The sequence below is a fragment of the Chrysochloris asiatica genome, unplaced genomic scaffold, assembly GCF_000296735.1.
Source record: "Chrysochloris asiatica unplaced genomic scaffold, ChrAsi1.0 scaffold00027, whole genome shotgun sequence".
Lineage (NCBI taxonomy): Eukaryota > Metazoa > Chordata > Mammalia > Afrosoricida > Chrysochloridae > Chrysochloris > Chrysochloris asiatica.
In genome coordinates, this window is record NW_006408545.1 from 19,089,388 (window position 1) to 19,113,550 (window position 24,163).

The 24,163-nt window shown below is 41.0% G+C and overlaps 1 protein-coding gene and 1 pseudogene across 1 annotated transcript in view; both read right to left on the reverse strand.

Moving 5' to 3' along the window:
* The window catches only part of ARMC2 (armadillo repeat containing 2), a 143,512-nt gene that overhangs the window by 62,243 nt on the left and 57,106 nt on the right, over positions 1-24,163 (reverse strand). Inside the window, exons 8-9 of the mRNA XM_006839993.1 lie at positions 22,805-22,907; positions 18,407-18,630 (exon numbers count right to left, since the gene is read on the reverse strand). Of these exons, the coding sequence (XP_006840056.1) occupies positions 18,407-18,630; positions 22,805-22,907 (327 nt within the window). The remainder of the gene's footprint in view (positions 1-18,406; positions 18,631-22,804; positions 22,908-24,163) is intronic.
* Positions 10,017-10,322, reverse strand: LOC102840538 (annotated as a pseudogene).

Consider the following 24,163-nt stretch of genomic DNA (forward strand, 5'->3'; position numbering starts at 1 on the left):
GGATAATAGTGAGTAATTGCTATCAGGACTGACTGTGAAGGTCCTAAATGTAAAGATGTTTTGTAAACTAAAGGAGGGGAGTGACTGATTTTGCAGTCTAGGAGCAGAGATCCCTTGGACCATTAAATGAGAAGAGCGGCGTGAACTCTTGGTCTCCTCAAAGCCCCACTCTCCTACTTTGAGACTCTATTTAATATATGCCTATGATTAAGAAGCTCTAGTAAGCATAGTGGTTACAAATAGGGCTGGGACCCTCAGAGTTAGCAGTTCGAAACTACCAGCTGTTCCATAAGAGAAAGATGAGGCTTTCTGCTCCTGTAAAGGTTTACAGCCTCGGAAATCCTGTACATGCTCACTATGAGTCAGAACCGACTTTATGGCACATAACCACCACCACCACCATGCTCATTATTGGAGTCCAGGATTAACATGCTGGACCATAAGGTCAGTTTGACTGCAGGGTTGCTGGTTCAAACCCACCATCTGCTCAACTCTGTACAGGGTTGCTGTGAGTCAGAAGTGACTTGATGGCACTTAAGTGCTACTAGCTGAAACGCTAGAGACTCTCAGAAGACAGGTCTGGTGCTCTGCATCTGAAAGGTCACAGCCTTGAACGCCCTATAGAGCAGTTCTACTCTGCACACAGGATGTTCCCATGAGTTGGAACCAACTCAGTGGCAACTAACAACAACAAAACAATTTATTTGATATTCAGAATTTGTACACTGATACATAGAACAGCCACAGCTGGGCGAATCAATTACTTCTACTTTTTACCGTGGTAACTGACATAGAGGCAATACATAGAGAAATAATAATGAATATATTGCTGTTGTTGTTGTTAAATGCGTCGAATCTGTTCCAACTCATAACGACCCTGTATAGGGGTTCTGAGGAATGGCCGGTGAGTTTGAACCACCGACCTTGTGGTTCAAACTGACCATTGTAGCCCAGTGCTTATCCTACTAGGGATTTATCCCACTTGTTGTTGTTGTTGTTAAGTGCCATCGAGTCAGTTCTGACCCATAGCGACACTGGATAGGATTTCCGAGGAGCAGCTGGTGAGCTTGAACCGCCAACCTTGGGACTCTCAAATGAGGGTAAGTCAAAAAGTATTGCTATAAAATCATAAAACCATTATTAAACAAGAATATCACAATGTGAAGCTATTTCTCTTCCATCTAGCTCTGTCGTTGTTATGTGCCATCGAGTAGGTCCCGACAATAGAACAAAATACTGCCCAGTCCTGGGCTAACCTCACAATTGATGCCATGCTTGAGCCCATTGATGCATCTACCTCTACACATTTTGAAAGCTGTGTTTCTATCTGCTAATGCTTCCTCAGTGAATTCTGTGTTCTTTGATTTACACCACATCAAAATGGCAGATTTGGCACCCTCAAGGGACTCAAATCATGTTTCTTTTTCAATGTTTGATTTGGGAGAACAAAAAGAAATCTAAAAAGGCAAGATTAGAGCTGTAGGGTGAATGGGGGAAGGTTTCCCATCGAGATTCTCACAGGACAACTCTTACTACCCTCAAAAAATGAGGAGCATTGTCATTTTAAGAAGTATTTCCCTGGTGCAACTTCCTGGCTTTTCTCTCACCAATGCATTTTTCTGTTTTCTTATAAGCCCCTATGATCATTCTGTGTCTGTCAAGAAAATCTATCAAGGCACGAAGTGACTGGCTTACAAATTTTCAAGAGCGAGTTTAGTTTCAAAGTGCATGGGGAAAGATAGAGAGCCCACGTAATAGTAATAGTTTTCATCTTGTCTAGATGGGTCTGGTGAAAGGAGATGGGGATAAGATTCAATAGCAATTGTTATCATGACTTATGATTCAATAGTAATTGTTATCATGACTAATTGTGATTGTCACAACTGTAAAGGTAGAAGTGTTGTAACAAAAAGAGGGGAGTAGTTAATCCTACAGTCTAGAAACAGAGGACCCTAGGACCATCAAGGGATAAGAACACAAGCAGAATGTGGGGCCCTATCTAGACAAGCAGCAACACCAGAGATAGAGACAGAGATGAGGGCATGGAGAAAGAGAGCAGCTGAGGACTCTAGACTCATTGAAAGAGAAAGGCTGTGTGCTGGCAGCCAAGAGGCAGTCTTGCAGAATGTGTCCTTTGGTTGCTTAAATGATTATATATTCCTGAACGTTTTTGTGTACGTCCTTCCCCCTCTCCAAAAACAAAAACCCAGAGAGAATAGAAGCAAATACTGTTGAATGATGATGCATGGAGGAGATTGTAATCATTGTAATGAAGCAAATGTAAATGTTCTCCTATGTAAATGATCACTCAATTCACAATAAAAACTTAAAAAAAGAAAGAAAGAAAGAAAATCTATCAAGATAACCTCTTTGGAATCCTCCAGACCAGTCTCCATAGCTTTCTCAGCTGACCTCTCTGCCTTGAATTTCACTGACTCAGCAGATCTTCTTGGGAGATTGGACCTTTGAATTGAAGGCACACTAAGGAGACTAAGCCTTAGTATGGCTGAGAACTTGTCTGCAGCCAACCAATGAACTGCAGTGAATTGTCAAACCTATGAACTGGAATCCTGGTAGCAATACTTTTTTTACTTACCCTCAAATAAACTATATAGAATGCTAATGTGAAAAATAAGGAAAACTAATCTGAAAAAGACCAAACTTATGGCACTGATTTTCACAAATTCCATGTAAAGTTAATGTCATTGCTTTATTGCCACAATGAATATATCTAATGTACTATGTCCACCATGAAAGGGTGAAGTTCCTCAGAAAAAGCAGGCATGGATGCTTATTCTTGACTAGTTCTTCCTTGTGAGGAGACACCATCAGCATGTTACTCCTGGCCATGCTCCACTCCTCACTTCCTGATGGTTTTGGGATACAGACCAGGCTTTTATAGCCCAGCACCTTCCTTTTTTCTCTCCTCCTTCCTCTCTCAGGGGTGAGCTGTCCTCAGAGAGCAAGGTGTTCTCCTGTGCCTCCTTCAGGGGCTGGCCTGAGTCTGGATGGAGCAATCTAATTCTGGGCTTCAGGATTACAAAATATACTCATTTCAGAAATAAGCTACATTCAGCTAAAGTGATATCCTCCTCTGTTCTCCCCACTTGCCTCAGTCTTTACTTTCAGGGCTTTACACATTCGGGGTGGGAGAAAGATGAGGCTTTCAAGCCTCTGAAACCCTATACGGGGTCACTACAAGTGGGAATCGACTTGATGGCACACAACAACAATAATAACACATTTGGAGTTTAGGAGTTGAACTTAGTCCCCAAATGTTCAGACTGGTGACTCCTGGAGAATCAAAGGAGAATGAGGTATCTATAGGCAGCTCCATCACATAGAAGGGAAGAGGAGAAGACTGGGCCCTGAATGCCTGCTCTCTTCTGCCACCTGTGTGAGTGGAGAAGTGAGGGCAGAAGTGGCTGCGTTACTGAGCGCTCTTTTTGGGGAAGGGTATCTCATAATTAGAAAATTGCTGCCCCTCTTTCATGAACTAATATAGCATTATAAAATCAGAAATTGGCAGGGGTATCTAACCTCCTCTAATTTCACAAGGGGGAAGAAGAATCAAGATCAATAGTCCAAGGCTGATTCCTAGGAGATGAAGGCCAGACATGCCTCCTCCCTCCAACCTTCATCCCAATTCTGACACCAACCATCCCTCCCACAGCATTCTACTTCTCTGCTAGGTTTGATAACTCATTGCAGTGGCCACACACAACTTGCAGACAATTCTCACAATTGTGGGGCTTATTCTGGAAGTAACAGATTACAAATTCAGAATGAGATATGGCTCAAGATACAGTTTTTCAGTCAGAGCAGCTTCTGTGCAGTAGTGCCCACAGGCAGGCCTCTCTCTGGTCCTCAGCCTCTGCCCTGCTCAGGCAAGTGTTACAAGACTCTTTAGCTCCACCGATAAATACCCAGAGACACCCCACTCCACCAGCAAGCCTCCTGCCCAAAGGCACTAGGTTTTCTCACTCTGCGGGTCAGGAAGTCCACCTTGGTGTTGCTTGCCAATCTCCTGGTTCTTTTGCCTCTGTTTTCTTCGCTACTAATTTTCACTGCTGCTTGCCTTCTCTGCTATTACAGCTCACTCTCTTGCTATCTCCTGAGTGTAGGAAGCTCTTAGTGCAGGGAACTGGGGTTCAAAGGACACAGGAGACTCCTAGCTCTTTTCTTGATTGTAGTAAGGCTCCTCTTTCTGCCTCTGGGGTGGCTCATTTTAAGCTTAACAGGATGGCAAAACTAACCAATCATGTCACTAGGGTTCCATGTACCTATTTGCATAGTCCCAACCCCAAGGGTGCCATGTGCTTTATTTGCATTGTTAGCAAGCTGTCCAATTCCATTCATGCATCACAAGTGATTCATTTGCACACTCCCAGACACTCATAGCTGCTGCCTTGGTTCTAATTCCATGAACTGCACAGTAAGACTTCTCATAGGCAAGAAAAAGAGAATTAACATACTTATCTTATAAGTATGCATATACTCAATATTTAAACACATAAATGCAATCTGTTCATCTCTTCTTTTTAAAATGAATAGAGCAAGACTTCAAGGACCACATTGGTATGATCCTAAAACAACAACAACAACAACCTAACGTAATTTAAATCACTGCGTAATTAAATCTTCAGCTATGGCTTCTCTTATGCTCCCCAAATCCCTGAAGGGAAGGCTAACTCAAATGGCTCTGAGAACTCCGGATCCATTATGTATCCACAATCCTTTACTGTTAATGCAAAGCCCTCACTTTCAATTCTAGCTTCTCTTCATCATTCTTTTACACATAACTTGTCAAAGTGAGAAAAAAAACAAGCAGGTCAAAGACTTGAAAACCATCCTGTCATCTTTATTTCCTGTGGTTAATTGATTTTCCTCATCAGAAGTAATTGCTCTTGGAAGCTCCAGATTTAGGTAACTCTTGATCTTATTTTACTTAATAAATTCCTGGTGAATGTCTACTATGTACTTACTATATCTGTGCTAGTATGTTTTGATAAATCGTCTCATTTTAGTTTTTCAAACATAACAAACCAGTTGCCAACAAGTCAACCCCAGTTCATGGTAATCCATGTGTTTCAGAGGACCTTTCAGAAACAGAATGACACAACTTTCTCTCAGGTGTCTCTGGTTGGGTTTGAACTGCAACCTTTGGGTCAGTATCCCAGCACTTAACCATTTGCACAATCTCTCACTTCCACTGCCATTGACTTGATTCCAACGCACAGCAACCCTGTATAGGATTTCCGAAGCCGTAAATCTTTTTGGGAACAGAAAGTTTCATCTTTCTCCAGCAGAGCAGCTGATCTTACAGTGCCACTGGAGTCCTCTGCACAACTGGCTGTTCTTAGGTACTGTGGCGTGAGTTCTGACTCACGGTGACCCTATGTGCAACAGAATGGAACAGTGTCTGATTCTGTGCCATCCTCACAATTACAGTTATGTTTGAGTCCATTATTGATTGCTGCTGCCATTGTGCCAATCCATCTCACTGGAGGGCTTCCTCTCTTTCGTGACTCTCCACTGTACCAAACATGATGATGCCCTTTTGTGTGTGTGTGTGTGTGTGTGTGTGTGTGTGTGTGAAAACATCTTTTTATTTCATTGAATGGTCCAGGTGGCATGTATCAAAATTTTAAATGAAAGGTTTCAAACTCTGGGGGTTCACATCAGCAAAAATCAACTGAACTTCCCTCTGATGATTTGTCTCCACCTGTTGATGATGCCCTTTTGTACAACCTAGGAACTCCTTAGTCTTCCCAACTACACTTTAAGCATGGAGTCCTGGTGTGGTACAGCAAGATAAGCACTTAGTCACAAATTCAGTTTGAACTGTAAGGTTGGTGGCTCAAGCTCAACAGTCCCTCCTTGGAAACCCTATACAGGATTGCTGTGAGGTGAAATCAATTCAATGGCACTTACCAACAACAACCCTTTAAGCTGTTTACAAGTGAAGTAAGTGAGCCCTGTTATTGTTGTTGTTAGGTGCCGTTGAGTCAGTTCCGACCCATAGCTACCCTGTACAGGATTTCTGAGGCTATAAATCTTTACAGGAGCAGAAAGCTTCATCTTTCTCCTGCAGAGCATCTGGTAGTTTCGAACTGCTGACCTTGCGGTTCACAGCCCGATTCGTAAGCCCAATTCGTAACCACTACGCTACCAGAGCTCCTTAAGTGAGCCCTAGAGAGAGAAATAAGCTGGCAGTGTCGGGGCTGAGACAGCCCATCAGGCAGCTGACTTCCAAAGCTTTGCTTTCTTCACTAGCCCACATGGCAATGAAAACCCCTGGCCCAACACTGGGTATAATGCCAAATGGACCATCAAGGCTCTTAAAGTGGTGGTTATGTGCTGCGGAGTCAGTTCCGACTCACAGCGACCTTATATAGGATCTCCTGTAAATCTTTACTGGAGCAGAAAGTCTCATCTTTCTTCTGTAGAACAACTGGTAGAACTGAACTGCTGACCTTGAGGTTAGTAGCCCAACTCATAACCACTATGCTACTAGAGCTCCTTTAAATACACCTACACTGTGGCTTTTAGGTTGTAGGGGAGGAATGAAACACAGAGGAGGGACCCAGATCAGCCAAGATAGATACTCAGGATTACAAGAAAACCAACTGTAGCTAAACATCTTTTCATTTGAAGAGAGAAAAAAAGAAAACACATAAAGAAACCATATAGGATTTAAAGAAAGTGAGTTGAGGGATGGACCTCTTGAACACGACCTCACATGCACCTGAAGGCACATGAGAATAACAAGACAGTAAGGGAATTCTCCATCACTTGTGCGTCACTTTGTGATGCTGTTGTTCCTGTTGCTAGGTGCCATCGAGTAAGTTCTGACTCATAGTGACCTTATGCATAATGGAACAAAACACTGCCTGGTCCTGTGCCATACTCGCAATTGTTGTTAACTTGAGCCCATTGCTGCTGCCAGTATGCCAATCCATCTCACAGAGAACTTTCTCTTTTTCACTGTCCCTCCACTTTACCAAGCATGATGTTCTTTTTCTAGGGACTGTTCCCTCCTGATAATATGTCTGAAGTATACGAGATGAAGTCTTGCCATCATGGCTTCCAGGGAACATTCTGGTTGTACTTTTTCCAACACAAATTTGTTTGTTCTTCTAGCAGTTCATGGTAATTTTAATATTATTCTCCAATACCATAACTCAAATGTATCAATTATTTTGCTATTCCTTATTGATTGTCCACCTTTCACATACATGGCTTGGGTCAGGTACACCTTAGCCCACAACTGTTATCTTTGCTCTTTAGCACTTTAAGGAGGTCTTTTGCAGCAGATTTGCCTAATGCAATACATCATTTGATATCTTGACTGCTGCTTCCATGAATGTTGATAGTGGATCCAGCCAAGAAAAATGAAGTCTTTGACAACTTCGATCTTTTCTCCATTTATCATGCTATTTATTGGTCCAGTGGTGAGGATTTTTGTTTTCTGTACATTGAGATGTAACTCATGATGAAATCTGTGTGTGCTCTTTGATCTACATCAGTAAGTATTCTAAGTTCTCTTCACTTTCAGCAAGCAAGGTTGTATCACCTGAATATTGCAGGTCATTAATCAGCCTTCCTCCAATCCTGGTGCCACATTTTTCTTCATATAATCCAGTTTCTCTGATTATTTGCTCTGCACACAGATTGAATAAGTATGGTGGAAGAATATACCAGTGCACATCTTTCCTAATTTTAAACCATTTATTGTCTCCTTGTTCTGTTTGAACAACTGCCAAGTTATATGTACAGATTCCTCATGAGCCCAATTTAAGTTTTTCGGAATAAAAGAAAGATCTTTGCAATGTTGTCTATAACTTGTCATGATCCACACAGTCTAAAGTCTTCACTTACCTCCCCTCCAAAACTGAGACTCGGTGGAAATGCACGCTCGGATTGGTAAACACATGCATCACCGTTGGGGAGAAATGGGGTAAAGGCAGCAATGAAGCGGCAAGCTAAGCCTCACAATATTCAGAAAGCTTCTGTGGACCCAGTTGGGGACCTGGTTGGCAAGCAGTGCGAGGAGACCCGAGGACTCCTGGGCCCAGAGTCAGTGACGTGGCCATGGGAATCAAGTGGAGAATGGAGCTTCCGGCTGATGGGAAGAGAGGGCATGTGCACAAGAACACCCACACTTGCAGATGACACCCACGTGTCCAGGACTGGATGACTGGATGATCAGAGCTCAACCAGGAGAAGAAAGAAGAGGGGGTGGGAGGAAGAAGATTGAGCTGATCCAAGCTGATGAACTTGACCTATGCATACGAATGCAGTGACACAAAAGAGGCAACAAATCCTTACAGCAAGAAATATTCCCACCCCCTCCACAAACAGAGTAGACAGAGAGGGGCAACTTGGACATTGGATACCCAAATGGGGAGGGAGGGACTACAAAGGCAAGAAGTGACTGGCTTACAAGCTTTCAAGAGAGAACCTAGAGCTAGGGGGCATGGAGGAAGGCAGAATCACCAGTGAGTACTATCCAATTTGTCTAGGTGGAGCTGATGAAATGAAATACAGATGGGTTACGTGCAATACTGTAGTGAATAATGGTTATCAAGACAGATTGTGAGGGTTGGAAATGCAAGGGTAGATGTTTTGTAGCAAGGAAGAGAGCGATTACTTCTCCAGTCTAGGAGCGGAGGTCTCTGGGACCACCAACAGATAAGAGCCGAGAACGGAGACCTCACCTAGAGAACCGGGGATGCCTGAGATGGAGACAGAGATGATGACATGGAGGGATGAAGTGGCTGGGGACTTTGGATCCAGAGAGGGAGAGGAACTGTGGGCCGAAGACTGAGGGGGGAGGGGGGAGTGTAGAGCATGGGCTTCTAGGATATGCCCTTTGGTCGGAAGACAATGCATGGAGGGAATTGGAACCATGGCAATGTAATGATATACGATGGAATGAATATGGAACTGAGGTTCTCTCATGTAAACTATCATATAATTCACAATAAAACATTATGAAAAAATAAATAAAATCTTCACATAGTCAAGAAAGCAGATATAAACATTTTAAGGGTATTCTCTGCTTTCAGCCAAGATCCAGCTAATGATATCCCTCATTTTACAACCTCATCTGAATCCAGCAGGGATGGCAGTTACCTGTGAATAAACTGTTGAAGCCGTTTTCTAAACTACCTTTAACAAAATTTTACGTGCGTGAGATATTAATAATATTGTTAGAGGATTTCGCATTCCTTGGGTCATCTCTCTTTGGAATGAGCACAAATATGGATCTCTTCCAATCAGTTGGCTAGGTAACTGTCTTCCAAATTTCTTGGCATAGATGAGTTAATGTTTCCAGTGCTGCATCAGTTTGTTGAAAGATTTCAATTTGTATTGCATCAATTCCTGGAACCTTGTTTTTTGCCAATGCCTTTAGTGCACCTTGGTCTTAATCCTTCAGTACCATCTGCTCTGAGTATAGACCATCTCTTGAAATGGTTGAACTATTTCTTCTTGGTACAGCAACTGTATTTTTTTCATCTTCTTTTAATGCTTTCTGCATAATTCAATATATTGCCCACAGAATCTTTCAGTATTGCAAGCCATGGCTTGAATTTTTTCTTCAGTTTTTTCAGCTTGAGAAATGCTGTTTCTTCCCTTTTGATTTTCTAATTCCCGGTCTTTGCACATTTCATTATAATACTTGACTTCGTCTTCTCAAGCTGCCCTTTGAAATGTTTTGTTCAGATCTTTTACTTCTTCATTTCTTCTATCATGGTATGGCACCATAGAATAAACATTGGATTGCTACCCATGAGGCCGGCGGTTCAAATCCACCATCCACTCCTTGGAAACCCTATTCAGGGTTGCTATGAGTTGGAACTGACTCAATGGCACTTAACAACAACAACACACTCGAGAGCAAGTTTCAGAGTTTCTTCTGACATCCATTTTGATCTTTACCTTCTTTCTTGTTACTTTTTTTTTTTTTTTTTAACAAATCCACAATTTTATTCATCTACTTTGCAATAAGTTTAAATCCTTGAAGGACACAGCATCACACAAATTCTGTGTTCAATGGCCTTAGCAGGAAGGTTGCTTTGGAATTTGGTATGAACCATGCCACTTTTTCTAGGGGCACAAGTTACCTTTTCCCGGATTTCTTTGGTTTTGTTGTTCTTTGCTTTGTACACATAAGAACATGTCTTGTCTAAATAGAATTTGGTTTCATCTCAAGCATAAACACCTTCAATTTTAAGAAGAGCTGCATGCTCCCTTTGGTTCTGGAGACCCCATTTATAGCTACCAAAAATGGCCTTGGACCAGAACTTTCCAGACATACCTTCTGGCTTTGGAGCCAGGTTCTCAAGCAGGTCTCCATAGACTTCAAGATGGTGGAAAGAGTTCTTAATGACTTTTTGCTTTCTTCCTGCATGATGCTCTTGATGTCAACCCATAACTCTTCAGGTCTTTGGTCATTAGCGTCTAATGCATCAAATTTGTTCTTGAGATGATGTCTCAATTCAGGTTGGATATGTTCAAGGTTAAATTGTGGCTCTCAAGAATTTGTTTTAATCTTTAGTTTCAGCCTGAACTTGCATATGAGCAAATTGGTTGTTCCACAGTCGGCCCTTGGCCTTGTTTTGGCTGATGTTATTTTTCCACTGTCTTTCCACAGATGTCATCAATTTGATTTCTGAGTATAGGAATATTCCATCTGGTGAGGTTCATATGTATAGTCATCTCTACATTGTTTAAAAGAGGTAATGAAGAAGTCAGTGGACTTGCAAAATTGTATCCTGTGATCTCCAGCATCGTTTCTATCCCCAAGGCCACATTTTCCAACTACTTATCCTTCCTCTTTGTTTCCAACGTTTGCATTCCATTCACCAGTAATTATCAGTACATCTTGATTACATGTTTGATCAATTTCAGACTGAAGAAGTTGATTGTTGTTGTTGTTATGTGCTGTGGAGTTGGTTCCAACTCAGAGCGACCCTGCATAGGGTTTCCGAGGCTGTAAATCTTTATGGGAGCAGAAATCCTCATCTTTCTCCCATGGAACAGCTGGTAGTTTCGAACTGCTGACCTTGCAGCTCACAGCCCGATTCGTAACCACTACGCTACCAGAGCACCTTGAAGAAGGAGATAGAATTCTTCAATTTCATCATCACTGGCTTTAGTATTTGTTGCGTATATTTGAATGATAATGGTATTAACTGGTCTTCCTCATAGGCATATGGGTATTATCCTATCACAGACAATATTACACTTCAAGAACAATCTTGAAATGTTCTTTTTGATGATAAATGTGACACGATTCCTCTTCAATTTGACATTCTGGCATACTAAACCATATGATTGCCAGATTCAAAATGGCCAAGTCCATTTCAGCTCACTAATGTCTATATCAACCTTTATGTGTTCCATTTCATTTTTGATAACTCCCAATTTTCCTAGATTCATATTTCATACATTCCATGTTCTGATTATTAATGGATGTTTACAGCTGTTTCTCCTCATTTTGAGTTGTCCCCCATTAGCAAATGAAGGTCCTGAAAGCTTTGGGCATTCATACTATTATGGTCAATTATACTTTGAGGAAGCAGCTGTTCTCCAGTCTTATTTTGATTGCCTTCCAACCTGAGGGTAACAAACTTCTGCTGTTATTCATAATGTTTTTTGTTCCAGTACGGTATCAGACATTTTTGTCTGCTTTTCATAACATTTTCAGTGGCTAAACAGAAGTAGATCACCTCTCCTTCGTCTTAGTCTGTCTTAGTCTGGAACCTCACCTGAAACTCATGGTGGCATGGGTGACTCTGCTGGTAATTAAAATACTGGTGACATAGCTTCTAGCTTCAAACAGCAACACACAAGCCACCACAGTCCTATAAACTGACAGATGGGTGGTGATGTCATACTGTGGCCTCCTGCATGTTTCTATGATACAGGAAGTTGTGCCATTGGTATTTCAAATGCCCACTGGGTAACATGATGGACAGCTTTCAGTGGAGCTTCACAGACTAAGACATACTCAGAAGAAAGGGCTATGATCTACTTCTCAAAATGAGCCAATGAAAAGCCTAGCAATCACAACAGAATCTTGTTAGATAGGAAAATGAGTCTTCTAGATTAGAAGACACTCAAAACACACCATAGCCTTCACAAGTGATTCGAGTAACCTATCTGTCATGATGTCAGGATAGTAACCTATCCTCATATGGATGCGAAAGCTGGACAGTGAATAAGGAAGATCGTAGAAGAATTGATGCCTTTGAGTTGTGGTGTTGGAAGAGAATACTGAAAGTGCCATGGACTGCCAAAAGAACCAATAAATCTGTTTTGGAAGAAGTGCAGCCAGAGTGCTCCTTGGAGGCCAGGATGGCTAAGCTTCGTCTCTCATACTTTGGACATATTGTCCGGAGGAAACAATCGCTGGAGAAGGATGTCATGCTGGGTAGGGTGGAGGGTCAGAGAAAAAGAGGAAGACCCCCAACGAGATGGATCAGCCAGGTGGCATCATTGATGGACTCAGGTGTGGCAGCGGTAGTGAGGTTGGCCCAGGATCGGACATTGTTTCGTTCTGCTGTGCATGGGGTCGCTATGAGTCGGTTCTGACTCGATGGCACCTGACAACAACAACAACATCTGTCATGAGGATGGCACAGGACTTGACAATATTTTGTTCTGTTGTACATGGCACTGCTGTGTGTCAGAGTTGATTCAACAGTAACTAATAGCAATGACGGGATTACTTGGGATGGATAGTGACTAGGATGCATACAGAAGACTCTTCCCATTCCAGGAAGGGAACACCAGAGACACCCAACAGTCTGTGCCTTTCGGATCATTGGCCTTTAAAGGTCAGAGGTGAACCCTGACACCTTCTGCTAATCCAATCTAGATCGACATTGATAAAGCCATATTTCCATCTGTGTCACCTTGGAGGGTAATGCAATTTCTCCAAGTTTCAAGAAACTTTCCCTAAATTCTAGTGTTCTGGAATTCGGTGAGGATTAACAGTTTTACCTCTTTAGTTGTGATTTTACAGGAAAAATCTTGTCTCTATTTTTGCCACACTGAAATATTAAACCTTTTACTTGGTACACAATGGTGGCTACTGAGTTCCTCTGAGAATCAATAATCATTCTCCCAACTGTCTCAAAACGTCATTATGGGTCTGACATATACAACTGAACACGGCATTGGACATGTGGAAAGACTATATATAGTTCTGTAGAAGAATGTTGTTGTTAAGTGTCGTGGAGTCGGTTCCAAGTCATAGCGACCTTGTACAGGGTTTCCGAGGCTATAAATCTTCACGGGAGCAGAAAGCTGATAGTTTCTCTCGCAGAACAGCTGATAGTTTTGAACTGCTGACCTTGTGGTTCACAGCCCCGTTCGTAACCACTACGCATCAGAAGTCAGGAAGTCCCTGCACTATGACAGTTCGACTTACAGATAACTCCTGTTTTCCCTTTGTTGTTGTTGCTAAGTGCCATCGAATTGGTTCTGACTCATAACAGTCCAGTGTAGGGTTTCCAAGGAGAGTCTGATGAGTTTGAACCATGGACCTTGCAGTTCAAACCAACATTACAGTCTAGCGCATTATCCTGCAGCGCCACACCAGGATTCCTTTTAATGTTATGTAACATTTCCCTCACTTTTAAATCATTTACAAATCCATATGGTACTGTGGTGCTGTGGGTTAATGTGCTGGACTACAAGGTTGGTTTGAACTACAAAGTCGGAGTTCAAGCTCACCAGACACTCATTGGAAACTCCATACAGGCTCCCTATGGGTCAGAACTGACTCGACAGCACTTAACAAAAACAATATGGCACTGTAGGATAAGTACTAAACTGCTAACCTCAAGGTCGATAGTTTAAACCCACTAGCTGCTCCTTAGAAACCCTATACAGAATTAACTATGAGTTGAAATCGACTCGACATCACTTAACAATAGCAACTCTCAACAAGGAGTCCTGGTGTGGCGTTGTAGGATAAGTACTGGTCTGCTAACCATAATGTCAGTGGTTAAACTCATAAGCTGATCCACAGAAGCCCTAAAGAGGATTGCTATGAGTTAGAACTAACTCAGTAGCACTTAACAACAACAATTATCAACAAAGGAGCCCTAGTGGTGTAGTGGGTTATGTGTTGGGCTGCTAACCAGGAGGCCAGCAGTTCAAATCCACCAGTCACTCCACAAAGATTTACAGCCTTAGAAACCTTATACGGGGTCACTATGAGTCAGAACTGATTGATGGCACACTATCACCACACCGCCATTCTCAACAAACTCTTCATCACAATCACCTTTACCTGCTGCATGTACAGTTTGTAGATTATGGAAAAGGCCTCAACAGTTAAATTGCTACATTGTGATGTACCTGATGTATACTTATGGATGGAGTAGCTCTAAATACCAACCAAGAGGGAAGGAGTCTTCACATCAAGGATCAAGCCTCGCCCCTCTGTACACAGGATTGATAAAGATAGGCAACACAGACATTGGTAACCAAAAATGAGGTGGGGGGGGGGCTATCAAGGCACATAGTGGCTGGCTTACAAGTTTTCAAGAGGGAGTTTAGTTTCAGAGTGTGCGGGGGGGAAGGTAGACTCCCTACTGAATAGTTTTCATCATGTCTAGACGGGTTTGGTGAAAAAAGATGGGGATAAGATTTTTGTGATTGAATAGTAATTGTTATCATGATTAACTGAGATTGTCACAACTCTAAAGGTAGAAGTTGTATCACAAAAAGGGGGAGAGTAGTTAACCCTACATTCCAGGTACAGTGGACTCTAGAACCATCAAGAGAGAAGAGCATGAGCAGAACGTGGGATGTTACACAGAGAAGCAGCGACACCAGAGATGGAGGCAGAGATGATGACATGGAGAGATAGAGCAGCTGAGGACTCTAGATTCATGGACAGAGAAAGGCTGTGTGCTGGCGGCCAGGAGTCTGGCTTGCAGAATGTGTCCTTTGGTTGTTTAAACGATTATATATTCCTGTATGGTTTTGTTTACATCATAAAAAACAAAAACATACGGAATAGAAGCAAATACTCATAACCGGTGATGCATAGGATTGTAATCATTGCAATGAAACGAAATACGATAGGTTGAATGCACAACCCACGTTCTCCCATGTAAACCATCAATGAATTCACAATAAAAGCTTTAAGAAAGAAAAGGCCCCAAGCCTTTTCTTATACTAAAGTAAAGCTAAATAAGAACTGTTTGCACCTGTAATGACTTACCTACAAATTCATACAAGACACAGAAACAATCATGTAGTGGTTCAGTGTTATCCTACAGTGTCACACCAGAACTCCTTATTTATATATAATGTTGTTGCTGTTAGGTGCCCTCTAGTTGGTACTGACTCATAGCGACCTTACGCACAGCAGAACAAAACACTGCCCGATCCTGGGCCTACCTCACTATTGTTGTCATGCTTGAGCCCACTGATGCTGCCACTTTGCAATATAAATACATTTGTATATGTATACAATGTTGTTAAGTGACATCGAGCCAGTTTTGACTCATAGCAACCCTGTAAAGGGTTTCCAAGAAGTGAGTGTGGGTTTGAACTGCTGACTTTGTGGTTAGCAGTCCAGTGCTTATACTACAGTGCCACGCCATGATATATGTTGGAGTCCTGGTGTGGCGCTGTGGGTTAATGCACTGAATTGTAAGGTCGGTTTTATCCACAAGGTTAGCGGTTCAAGCTCACCAGATGCTCCTTGGAAACCCTAATCAGAGTCGCTATGGGTTGGAACCGACTCGACAACACTTAATAAAAAGATATATATTTTATATATATATACATATATACACACACATATATGTGCGTGTGCCGACTCGATGGCACCTAACAATATATATACACATACATATATTTATGTGTGCATTTGTGTATATCTGTATATATATTTGTGTTTGTGTAAATACATATATATGGTGTGGCGTTGTATGATAAACTAAACGCTGGACTACTAGCCACAAGGTCAGCAGTTCAAAACGCACCAGCCACTTCTCAGAAACCCTATACAATGTCACTGAGTCAGAACCAACTCGACCACACTTAACAACAATATACATATATTGGGCGGCACTGTGGGATAAGCACTCCACCATAAGGTTAGTTTGAACCACAAGGTCAGTGGTTCAAACTCATGAGTCTATATATCTATCTATGTATATTCCTGGTGTGGCACTGTAGGGTAAGCAATAGACTGTTAACCACAAGGTCAGCGGTTCAAGCTCAGCAGCTTCTCCTCGGAAATCCTACACAGGGTCACTATGTGTTGTCAGAACTCGACAACAACACTTAACAATAACATATACACAGGAGTCCCTGGTTGGCATAAATGGTGAAGTGCTCGAATAGTAGCCAAAAGTTTGGTGGTTTGAACCCACCCAGAGGTGCCTTAGAAGACAGGCGTGACAGTCTGCTTCTGAAAGGTCATAGCCTTGAAAAGTCTACAGAGCACAGCACAGGAAACATGCTGGCTAACTGGGCTGACTGCAGGAGAAACAGGGAGGCAAGAAGGAATGGAAAACAAAACAAAACAAATGACTTAAAAAAATAAGAGGTTCCACGATACAAAGCAAGGATTATATAAAATTACACATATGCAAGTGCATATATGTATAAAATGATGCATATAAGAATAGTTACCAAATGATGTTTTATCTCATGGTGAAAATTTTCAGGTGATTTTCACATTCTTCCTCTTATTTCCTGTATTTTAGCAAGGACGTGTAAATAATTATATAATAAAAAAAAATAACTATTTTCATTGAAAGAAAAAACCGAATAACTCAAGAACACTTATTGTTGTTAGGTGCCATCAAGTGGGTACCGACTCATAGCGACCCTATGAACAACGGAACGAAACACTGCCCGATCCTGGGCCAACCTCACAATTGTTGCCATGCTTGAGTCCATTGATGCGGCCACTTTGCCAATTCTGCCAACACTAGCAACATGAAAATCCTGTTTTATGAGTCCTCCTAGGTAAAAAGACAGCACACTCAGGAGAATTTTTCATCATTCATAACAGAAAGGGGTTTGCACAATCTTTTTCAATGGAAGTAGGACACAAAGTCCAAAATTAATAACCATCATAAACATTTTAACCATCTTGAAGGCAGGGACTAAATCTAATTTTTGACACACTTTCCCAAAGGCTAAGAGCACTGTGTGTGAGATCAATCCTCAGTAATTGACAAGCACATTTCAAACCTCATGAATTATTACATCAAAGATATTATTATCTGATATACAAATGCTATTAAAGAGTAAAATCTCATCTAAAAAAGAACATGAGACTGAAGCAGCGCCAGTGAAAATAATGTAACTAGGAAATTTGATCTGCCACACAAAAAGGAACAGAACTCTAACACAACAAAATTGTTCTTCTTGCATTGCTCAAATTCAATGTACTCAGTTGTGTTACTTTCTGTTCCTGGTTTTCTCCGGGCTACATGTTATTCACTCACACTTTCAATACCTGCCCACTCAAAGTCATTAAATCCTGTTGTTTTATTGTGGATACAAGATTTTCAACACAGGTTGAACTATCTCCCGTTTTCACAACCCTGTATCTGGCCATAATGTGGAATCCCTTTGCAGAGAAGTGCTACTTTTTCATCTTCCAAGTCGGTTTTCTCTGCAGGGCAGTGGAAATGGACGTCTACAGGACGCAGGGAGAGCAGTTCTGTAAAATGACAAGGAAACTGACTGACTCATGCTCCACTGAGAAGGGGCGGGGCTACCCCTCTTGATCCAGGAAGCCCAGCCTCACTACCTGGTGTAAGGGCCTTTCTCCTGCACCATTCTTTTAAATGGTAATTAGTGTGTGTGTGTGTTGTTGTTAGGTGCCACATTCAGACTCATAGCAACGCCTTGTGACAGAACAGGTTGCAACAACAACATATCTTTATGGGAGCCATTGGGATGGTTCGAACCACCAGCATTTGGTTGGCAGTCGATTCCTGGTGTGGCGTTATAGGCTAATGCCCTGGACTACAAGGTCGGTTTGAACCACAAGGTCAGCGATTCAAGTTCACCAGCTACTACTTGGAAACTCTATACAGGGTTACTATGAGTAAGGACCAATTTGACAGCACTTAACAACAACATTTAACCACGGAGCAGTCCTGTCCCTGTAGACTTGATTCTGACTCACAGGAAACTTAATAGCCAGAGTAGAAGGGTCCATTGGGTTTCCCTGTGGAAGCAGACTGTCACACCTGTCTCCCACAGAGCAGCTGCTAGGTTCCAACTGATGACCTTTTGGTTGGCAGCCAAGCACTAAAGCAATGAACCACCAGGGCTCCATAGAATTGGTATTAGGTAACATGCAAACGAATTGAATATATTTAATCATTGCAAGGAAAATACTTACCTGGACTAGCAAGTGGCCTGAATTAGGCAAACACACACCGCATTTCTTGGTACTCTCATTTATTTGCTTTATCAGATTCATCAATATTTCCACAGCGCCTTGGTTGATCATTTCATTAAGAAATCTCGGGTTTCCGGAAATGAACTTTATAGCTCCCATACAGTACAAAAAAGCTTCGGTGTTTGCTTGCAGGTCTTCGTTGCTCAGAATTTCCAGTAATGACTCTGTCAGAAAGATGAATGAGTACAGTGCCTAAGTATAACAGCTGGAGAGAAATATATTAAGGCACCTGCATGTGAACATCAGACAGGACTTGTAAAAGACATTAGCTGGCACATACAATCAAATACATATTAAGGGTTACTCAAGTGGCTTAAGAGAAAAGTTTATTTTCAGTGAAGACAAATCTCTGTAATAAAAATGACAACAAACCGATGGGATTATATTAATTTATAAGTGAAAAAGTATGCTTTTAATTAAAAGTGATTCCTTGATTCTTACCAGTAGCTACCAACCTTCAGTTTCGGTTGCAAATCTTTGAGTTAGTATAAAATAATAATTGAAGCAATCAAAAATTAAATTTCCACAAACCTTTCCAATTATATTTATGTGATTGGGAGATTAATTATAACAAGAACTTGAAAAACCAATCTCAGTCACCACTGTTGTTGTAAGGTGACATCCAGTCAGAGAGTTTATGCACAACAGGACAAAACACTGCCTGGTCATGTGCCAACCTCACAGTTGTTACAATTTTTGTGCCCATTGTTGCCACCACTGTGCTAATCCATCTCATTGGGGGTCTTCCTTTTTTTCTCTGACCCTCCACTTTACCAAGCATGAACTCCTTCTCCAGGGAATGGGTCCTCCTGATAATATGTCTGAAGTATGAGAGATGAAGTTGGGCCATCCTGGCTTCCAAGGAGCATTCTGGCTGCACTTCTAACACAGATTTGTTTGTTCTTTTGGAGGTCCATGGTACTTATAATATTCTCCTCCAACACTGTAACTCAAATGCATCAATTCTACTACAGCCTTCTTTACTCACTGTCCAGCTTTCACATGCATATGAGGTTACTGAAAATACCATGTCTTGGGTCAGGCTCACCTTAAGTCCTCAAACTGACATTATTTGCTCGTCAACACTTTGAAGCGGTCTTGTGCAGCAGATTTACCTAATGCAATATGTCATTTACTTTCTTGACTGCTGCTCCTAGGAGTGTTGATGGTTGATTCAAACAAAATGAAGTCTTTGACAGCTTCAATCTTTTCCTCACTTTTATGGATGTTGTTTATTGGTCCAGTGGTCAGGACTTTTGGTTTTTTAAAATTGAGATGCAATCCATACCGAAGGCTGTGGTCTTTGATCTTCATCAGTAAGTATTTTGAGTCCTCTTTGCTTTCAGCAAGCAAGGTTGTATTATCTCCATATCACAGGCTGCTAATCAGTCTTCCTCCAATCCTGATGCCACATTTTTCTTCAAATAATCAGCTTCTCAGATAATTCGCTCAGGATACAGATTGAGTAAGTATGGGAAAGAGTGCACCCCTGGCACAAATCTTTCCTAATTTGATACCATTAGGTGTTACCTAGTTCTGTTCAAACAACTGCCTCTTGGTCTATGCACAGGTTCCTCATGAGCACAATTAAGTGCTCCGTAATACTTATTCTCCACAATATCATCCATAGCTTATCATGTTTCAAACAATCAAAAGCCTCTGCATAGTCAATAAAGCATGGGTGAGCATTCTGGTATTCTTTGCTTTCAGCCAAGATTCATTTGATGACAGCAATAATATCCCTCATTCCATGTCCTCTTCTGACTCTGACTTGAACCTCTGGAAGTTCTCTGTCAATGTATTGTTGCAGTCATGTATTATCTTTAGCAAACATTTATTTGCATAAGATATTAATGATATTGTCTGATGATTTCTTCATCACGTTGGGTCACCTCTCTTTGGAATGGCACAAATATGGATCTCTTCCAGTCAGTTGGCTAGGTAGCTGTTTCCCAAATTTCTTGGCATAGATAAATGAGCACCTCCAGTGCTTCATCAGTTTGTTGAAAGATTTCAATTTGTATTCCATCAATTCCTGGTGCCTTGTTCTTTGCCAATGCCTTCAATGCACCTTAGACTTCTTCCTTCAGTGTCATTGACTCTTGATCACATGTTACCTCTTGAAACGGTTGAACATTGACCATTTCTTTTTGGTACAGTGACTCTGTGTATTCCTTTCATACTTTTTGCATCATTCATTTATGCCCATAGAATCCTTCAATATTTCAAGTTGAGGCTTGAATTTTTTCTTCAGTTCCCTCAGGCTGAGAAATGCTGAGTATGTTCTTCCCTTTTGGTTTCCTAACTCCAGATCTTTGCACATTCCATTACAATATTTGACTCTGTCTTTTCGAGCTGACCTTTGAAATTTTCTGTCTGTTTAGCGCTTTATCTCTTCATTTGTTCCATTTGCTTTAGCATCTCTATGCTGGAAAGCAAATTTCAGAATCTCTTCTGACATCCAATTTGATTTCTGTTTATTCCACCTGGTAAGGTAAATGTGTATAGTCGTCTTTTATGTTGTTTAACAAAGATATGTGCAATGAAGAAGTCATTGGGCTTGCAAAATTCTATCATGGGATTTCCAGCATCATTTCTATCACCAATACCATATTTTCCAACTACCTCTTTGTTTCCAACCTTTACATCCCAATTGCAAGTAATCAATACATCTTAATTGCATGTTTGATCAATTTCAGACTGAAGAAGTTGTTGCTGTTGTTATGTGCCGTGGAGTTGGTTCCATCTCATAGTGACCCTGTACAGGGTTTCCGAGGCTATAAACCTTTATGAGAGCAGAAAGCCTCATCTTTCTCCCGTGGAACAGCTTGTAGTTTCGAACTGCTGACCATGAGATTAGCAGCCCGATTCTGGGTGTCTATAAGGTTTGGTCACACGTAGCTCATATTTACTGCATTCTGATCACTGTCAAGATCTTTCTTTTTTAAAGCCAATTAACCAATTCAAATTAGACATTTCTTTCATCGGTTTTACCTCTGTCCAGCAATGTTTCAAAAAGAGAGAGAGAGAGAATTTGTCCCATATTGCTAAAAAGAGGATCCAAAGTGCTTTCCATGTTATTGTCTTTGCTTATATCAGCAACATTAATTCATATAAAGAATTCTATTTAGGTAACTATTGAGCATGTTAATCTTTGAGGATTTTGAACTAGGCATGACTGGTGGAGGTGTGCCGGGGAGTTGGTTCTGACTCACCACGACCTTGTACAGGGTTTCCAAGGCTGTAAATCTTTATGGGAGCAGAAAGCCTCATCTTTCTCCCATGGGACGGCTGGTAGTTTCAAACTGCTGACCTTGAGGTTAGCAGCCCTACTCATAACCACTAGCTAGGCAAACAAACCAAAACCCCACCAAGCCTGTTGCTATGAGTCACTTCTGACTTACAATGTCCCTATGTGTTTCAGATTAGAATTGCTCCATCGCTTTTTCTTGGCTGAAATTTTAACAGAAGCGTATCACTAGGTCTTTCTTCCAGGACGGGTTTGAACTGACAACCTTTAGGCCAGTAGTTGAGCACAAACCATTCACACCACCCAGGAACCTACTAGCCAGGTAGACAGACCATAATAAAACTTCTCCTCCAGGTATGTATTGGAAACACATCTAAAACACTTAGATGGTAAACTTCTACACTAGAGATGCCTCATAAAGACTCCTGGTATGGCGCTGTAGGGTCAGCACTGGACTGTGAACCACAAGGTCGGCATTCAAACCCACCAGCTGCTCCTTGGAAACCCTATACAGGGTCACTATGAGTCAGAACTGACTCCATGGCACTTAACAGGAGCATATCAAATGAGTCCTGGTGTGACACCCAAGGATAATCACTGGACTGCTAACCACAAGGTTGGTGGTTCAAACCCACCAGCCACTCCTTGGAAACCTTATCCAGGGTCATTATGAGTCAGAACCAATTCGACAGTACTTAACAGCAGCAGTATGTATTTAAAAAATTAAAATTTCAATGATGTTATATACTATTGACTGAATTTTTTCTAATAGTAAATGCAAGTACAGGAAATGAATTTTTAAATAGGGAAAACTTTGTCACATAATGCTATCACAGGCATTAAAAGTCACATAATGTTATTAGAGGCATTAAAAAGAAAAGGAACAAACATGGCTGACTACCCGCCTAGGCTGCATTAAACTGAATGTGTTAAATGTGGAGGACAGAGCAAAAATAGGTATCACATTATTTCTGCATTTTACTAGAAAATCCAATATTCCAACTACCATTAATGATAACTTTCTCTGCAAACATTCCATTTGCATTCAAGTAAACACTGGCTCAGAGGTATAGCTGAATGCTACTCACCTAGAACGTTGTCATTTTGAATCAGAGAATCATTCTTCTCATTCCTGCTAATTTTGAATATAAGTTTGCAGACATTGAGAAGATTCTTTCTACTCACTTTAAGCTGCAGGGGGGTGGGGAAGAAAACACATTTTGGTTGCAGAGGGCAACAAAGGCATGCCATAACTTTTCAAACACAAACATCTGTTTTTTAAAATGCACCAAGAGTATTCTCAGAGAATAAATAGATGTTCTAAAGAAGTCAACTTTCAAAAGTGCAGGCAGCATATTTGCCAACTCTGGTATGTAACTCAATGATAGGAAACACAATATAAATGATCTTTATGATAAATCTTAATAATCACCATTTCATTCATTTAGTATCACATGAATGCTTATTGATTACCTTTTAAAGAAAATATGAGGAAGAATGGGGGTGATGATGTTGATAAAATTAAATAAGTTATCATTTAAAAACACAAAAGTGAAAGAAGAGGTATAATAGGATTTTAGATTAAACTATTTTAGAAAAGATTATGTATTGTCGGTGAAGAAAATCAAAGAAAAGGGAAACACACTCCCCTCTATCATTTGTGGAAAATAAAATTAAAAATGTAATACTATTTGATTAGATAGTACAAATACATATTTATTTTTAAAGGTTATTTCTAGAATGCGTTGAGATAATCACAAGTAATGTTCAAAGTTTAATGGTAATTTGCAAATCACAAAAATAAGCACGTAAATTAAGCTTAGGGCAATGAAGAAGTATACTTTAATAGCAGAGGGCAGATGACTAAATGAGTCAAGTGTTCTAAATTTGCTGTGTATTTTTCCAAAATGTTATTGTTGTTATTAGGTGCCATCGAGTCGATTACAACTCATAGTGACCCTATGCAGGACAGAATGCAACACTGCCTGATCCTACACCATCTGCACAGTTGTTACATTGGATGCCACTGTCATGCTGCCACTGTGTCAAGCTACCTTGTTGAAGGTCTTTCTCTTTTTTCATGACACTTCACTTTACCAAACATGTTGTCTGTTTCCAGGGACTGGTCCTTCCTGATAACATATCCAAAGTATAAGAGACAAAGTCTTGCCATCCTCGATTCTAAGGAGCAATCTGGCCGTACTTCTTCTAAAACAGATTTATTCTTTTTCACGGTACTTTCAGTATTCATCGCCAACACCATAATTCAAATGCATCAGTGCTTCTCTGGTCTTCCGTATTCATTGTCCAACCTTCGCATGCATATTAGGTAACTGAAAATACCATGGCTTGGGTCAGGTGCACCTTAGTCCTCAAAGTGATATCTTTGCTCTTTAACACTTTTTAAAGAGGTCTTTTGCAGCAGACTTGCCTAATGCAGTACGTCG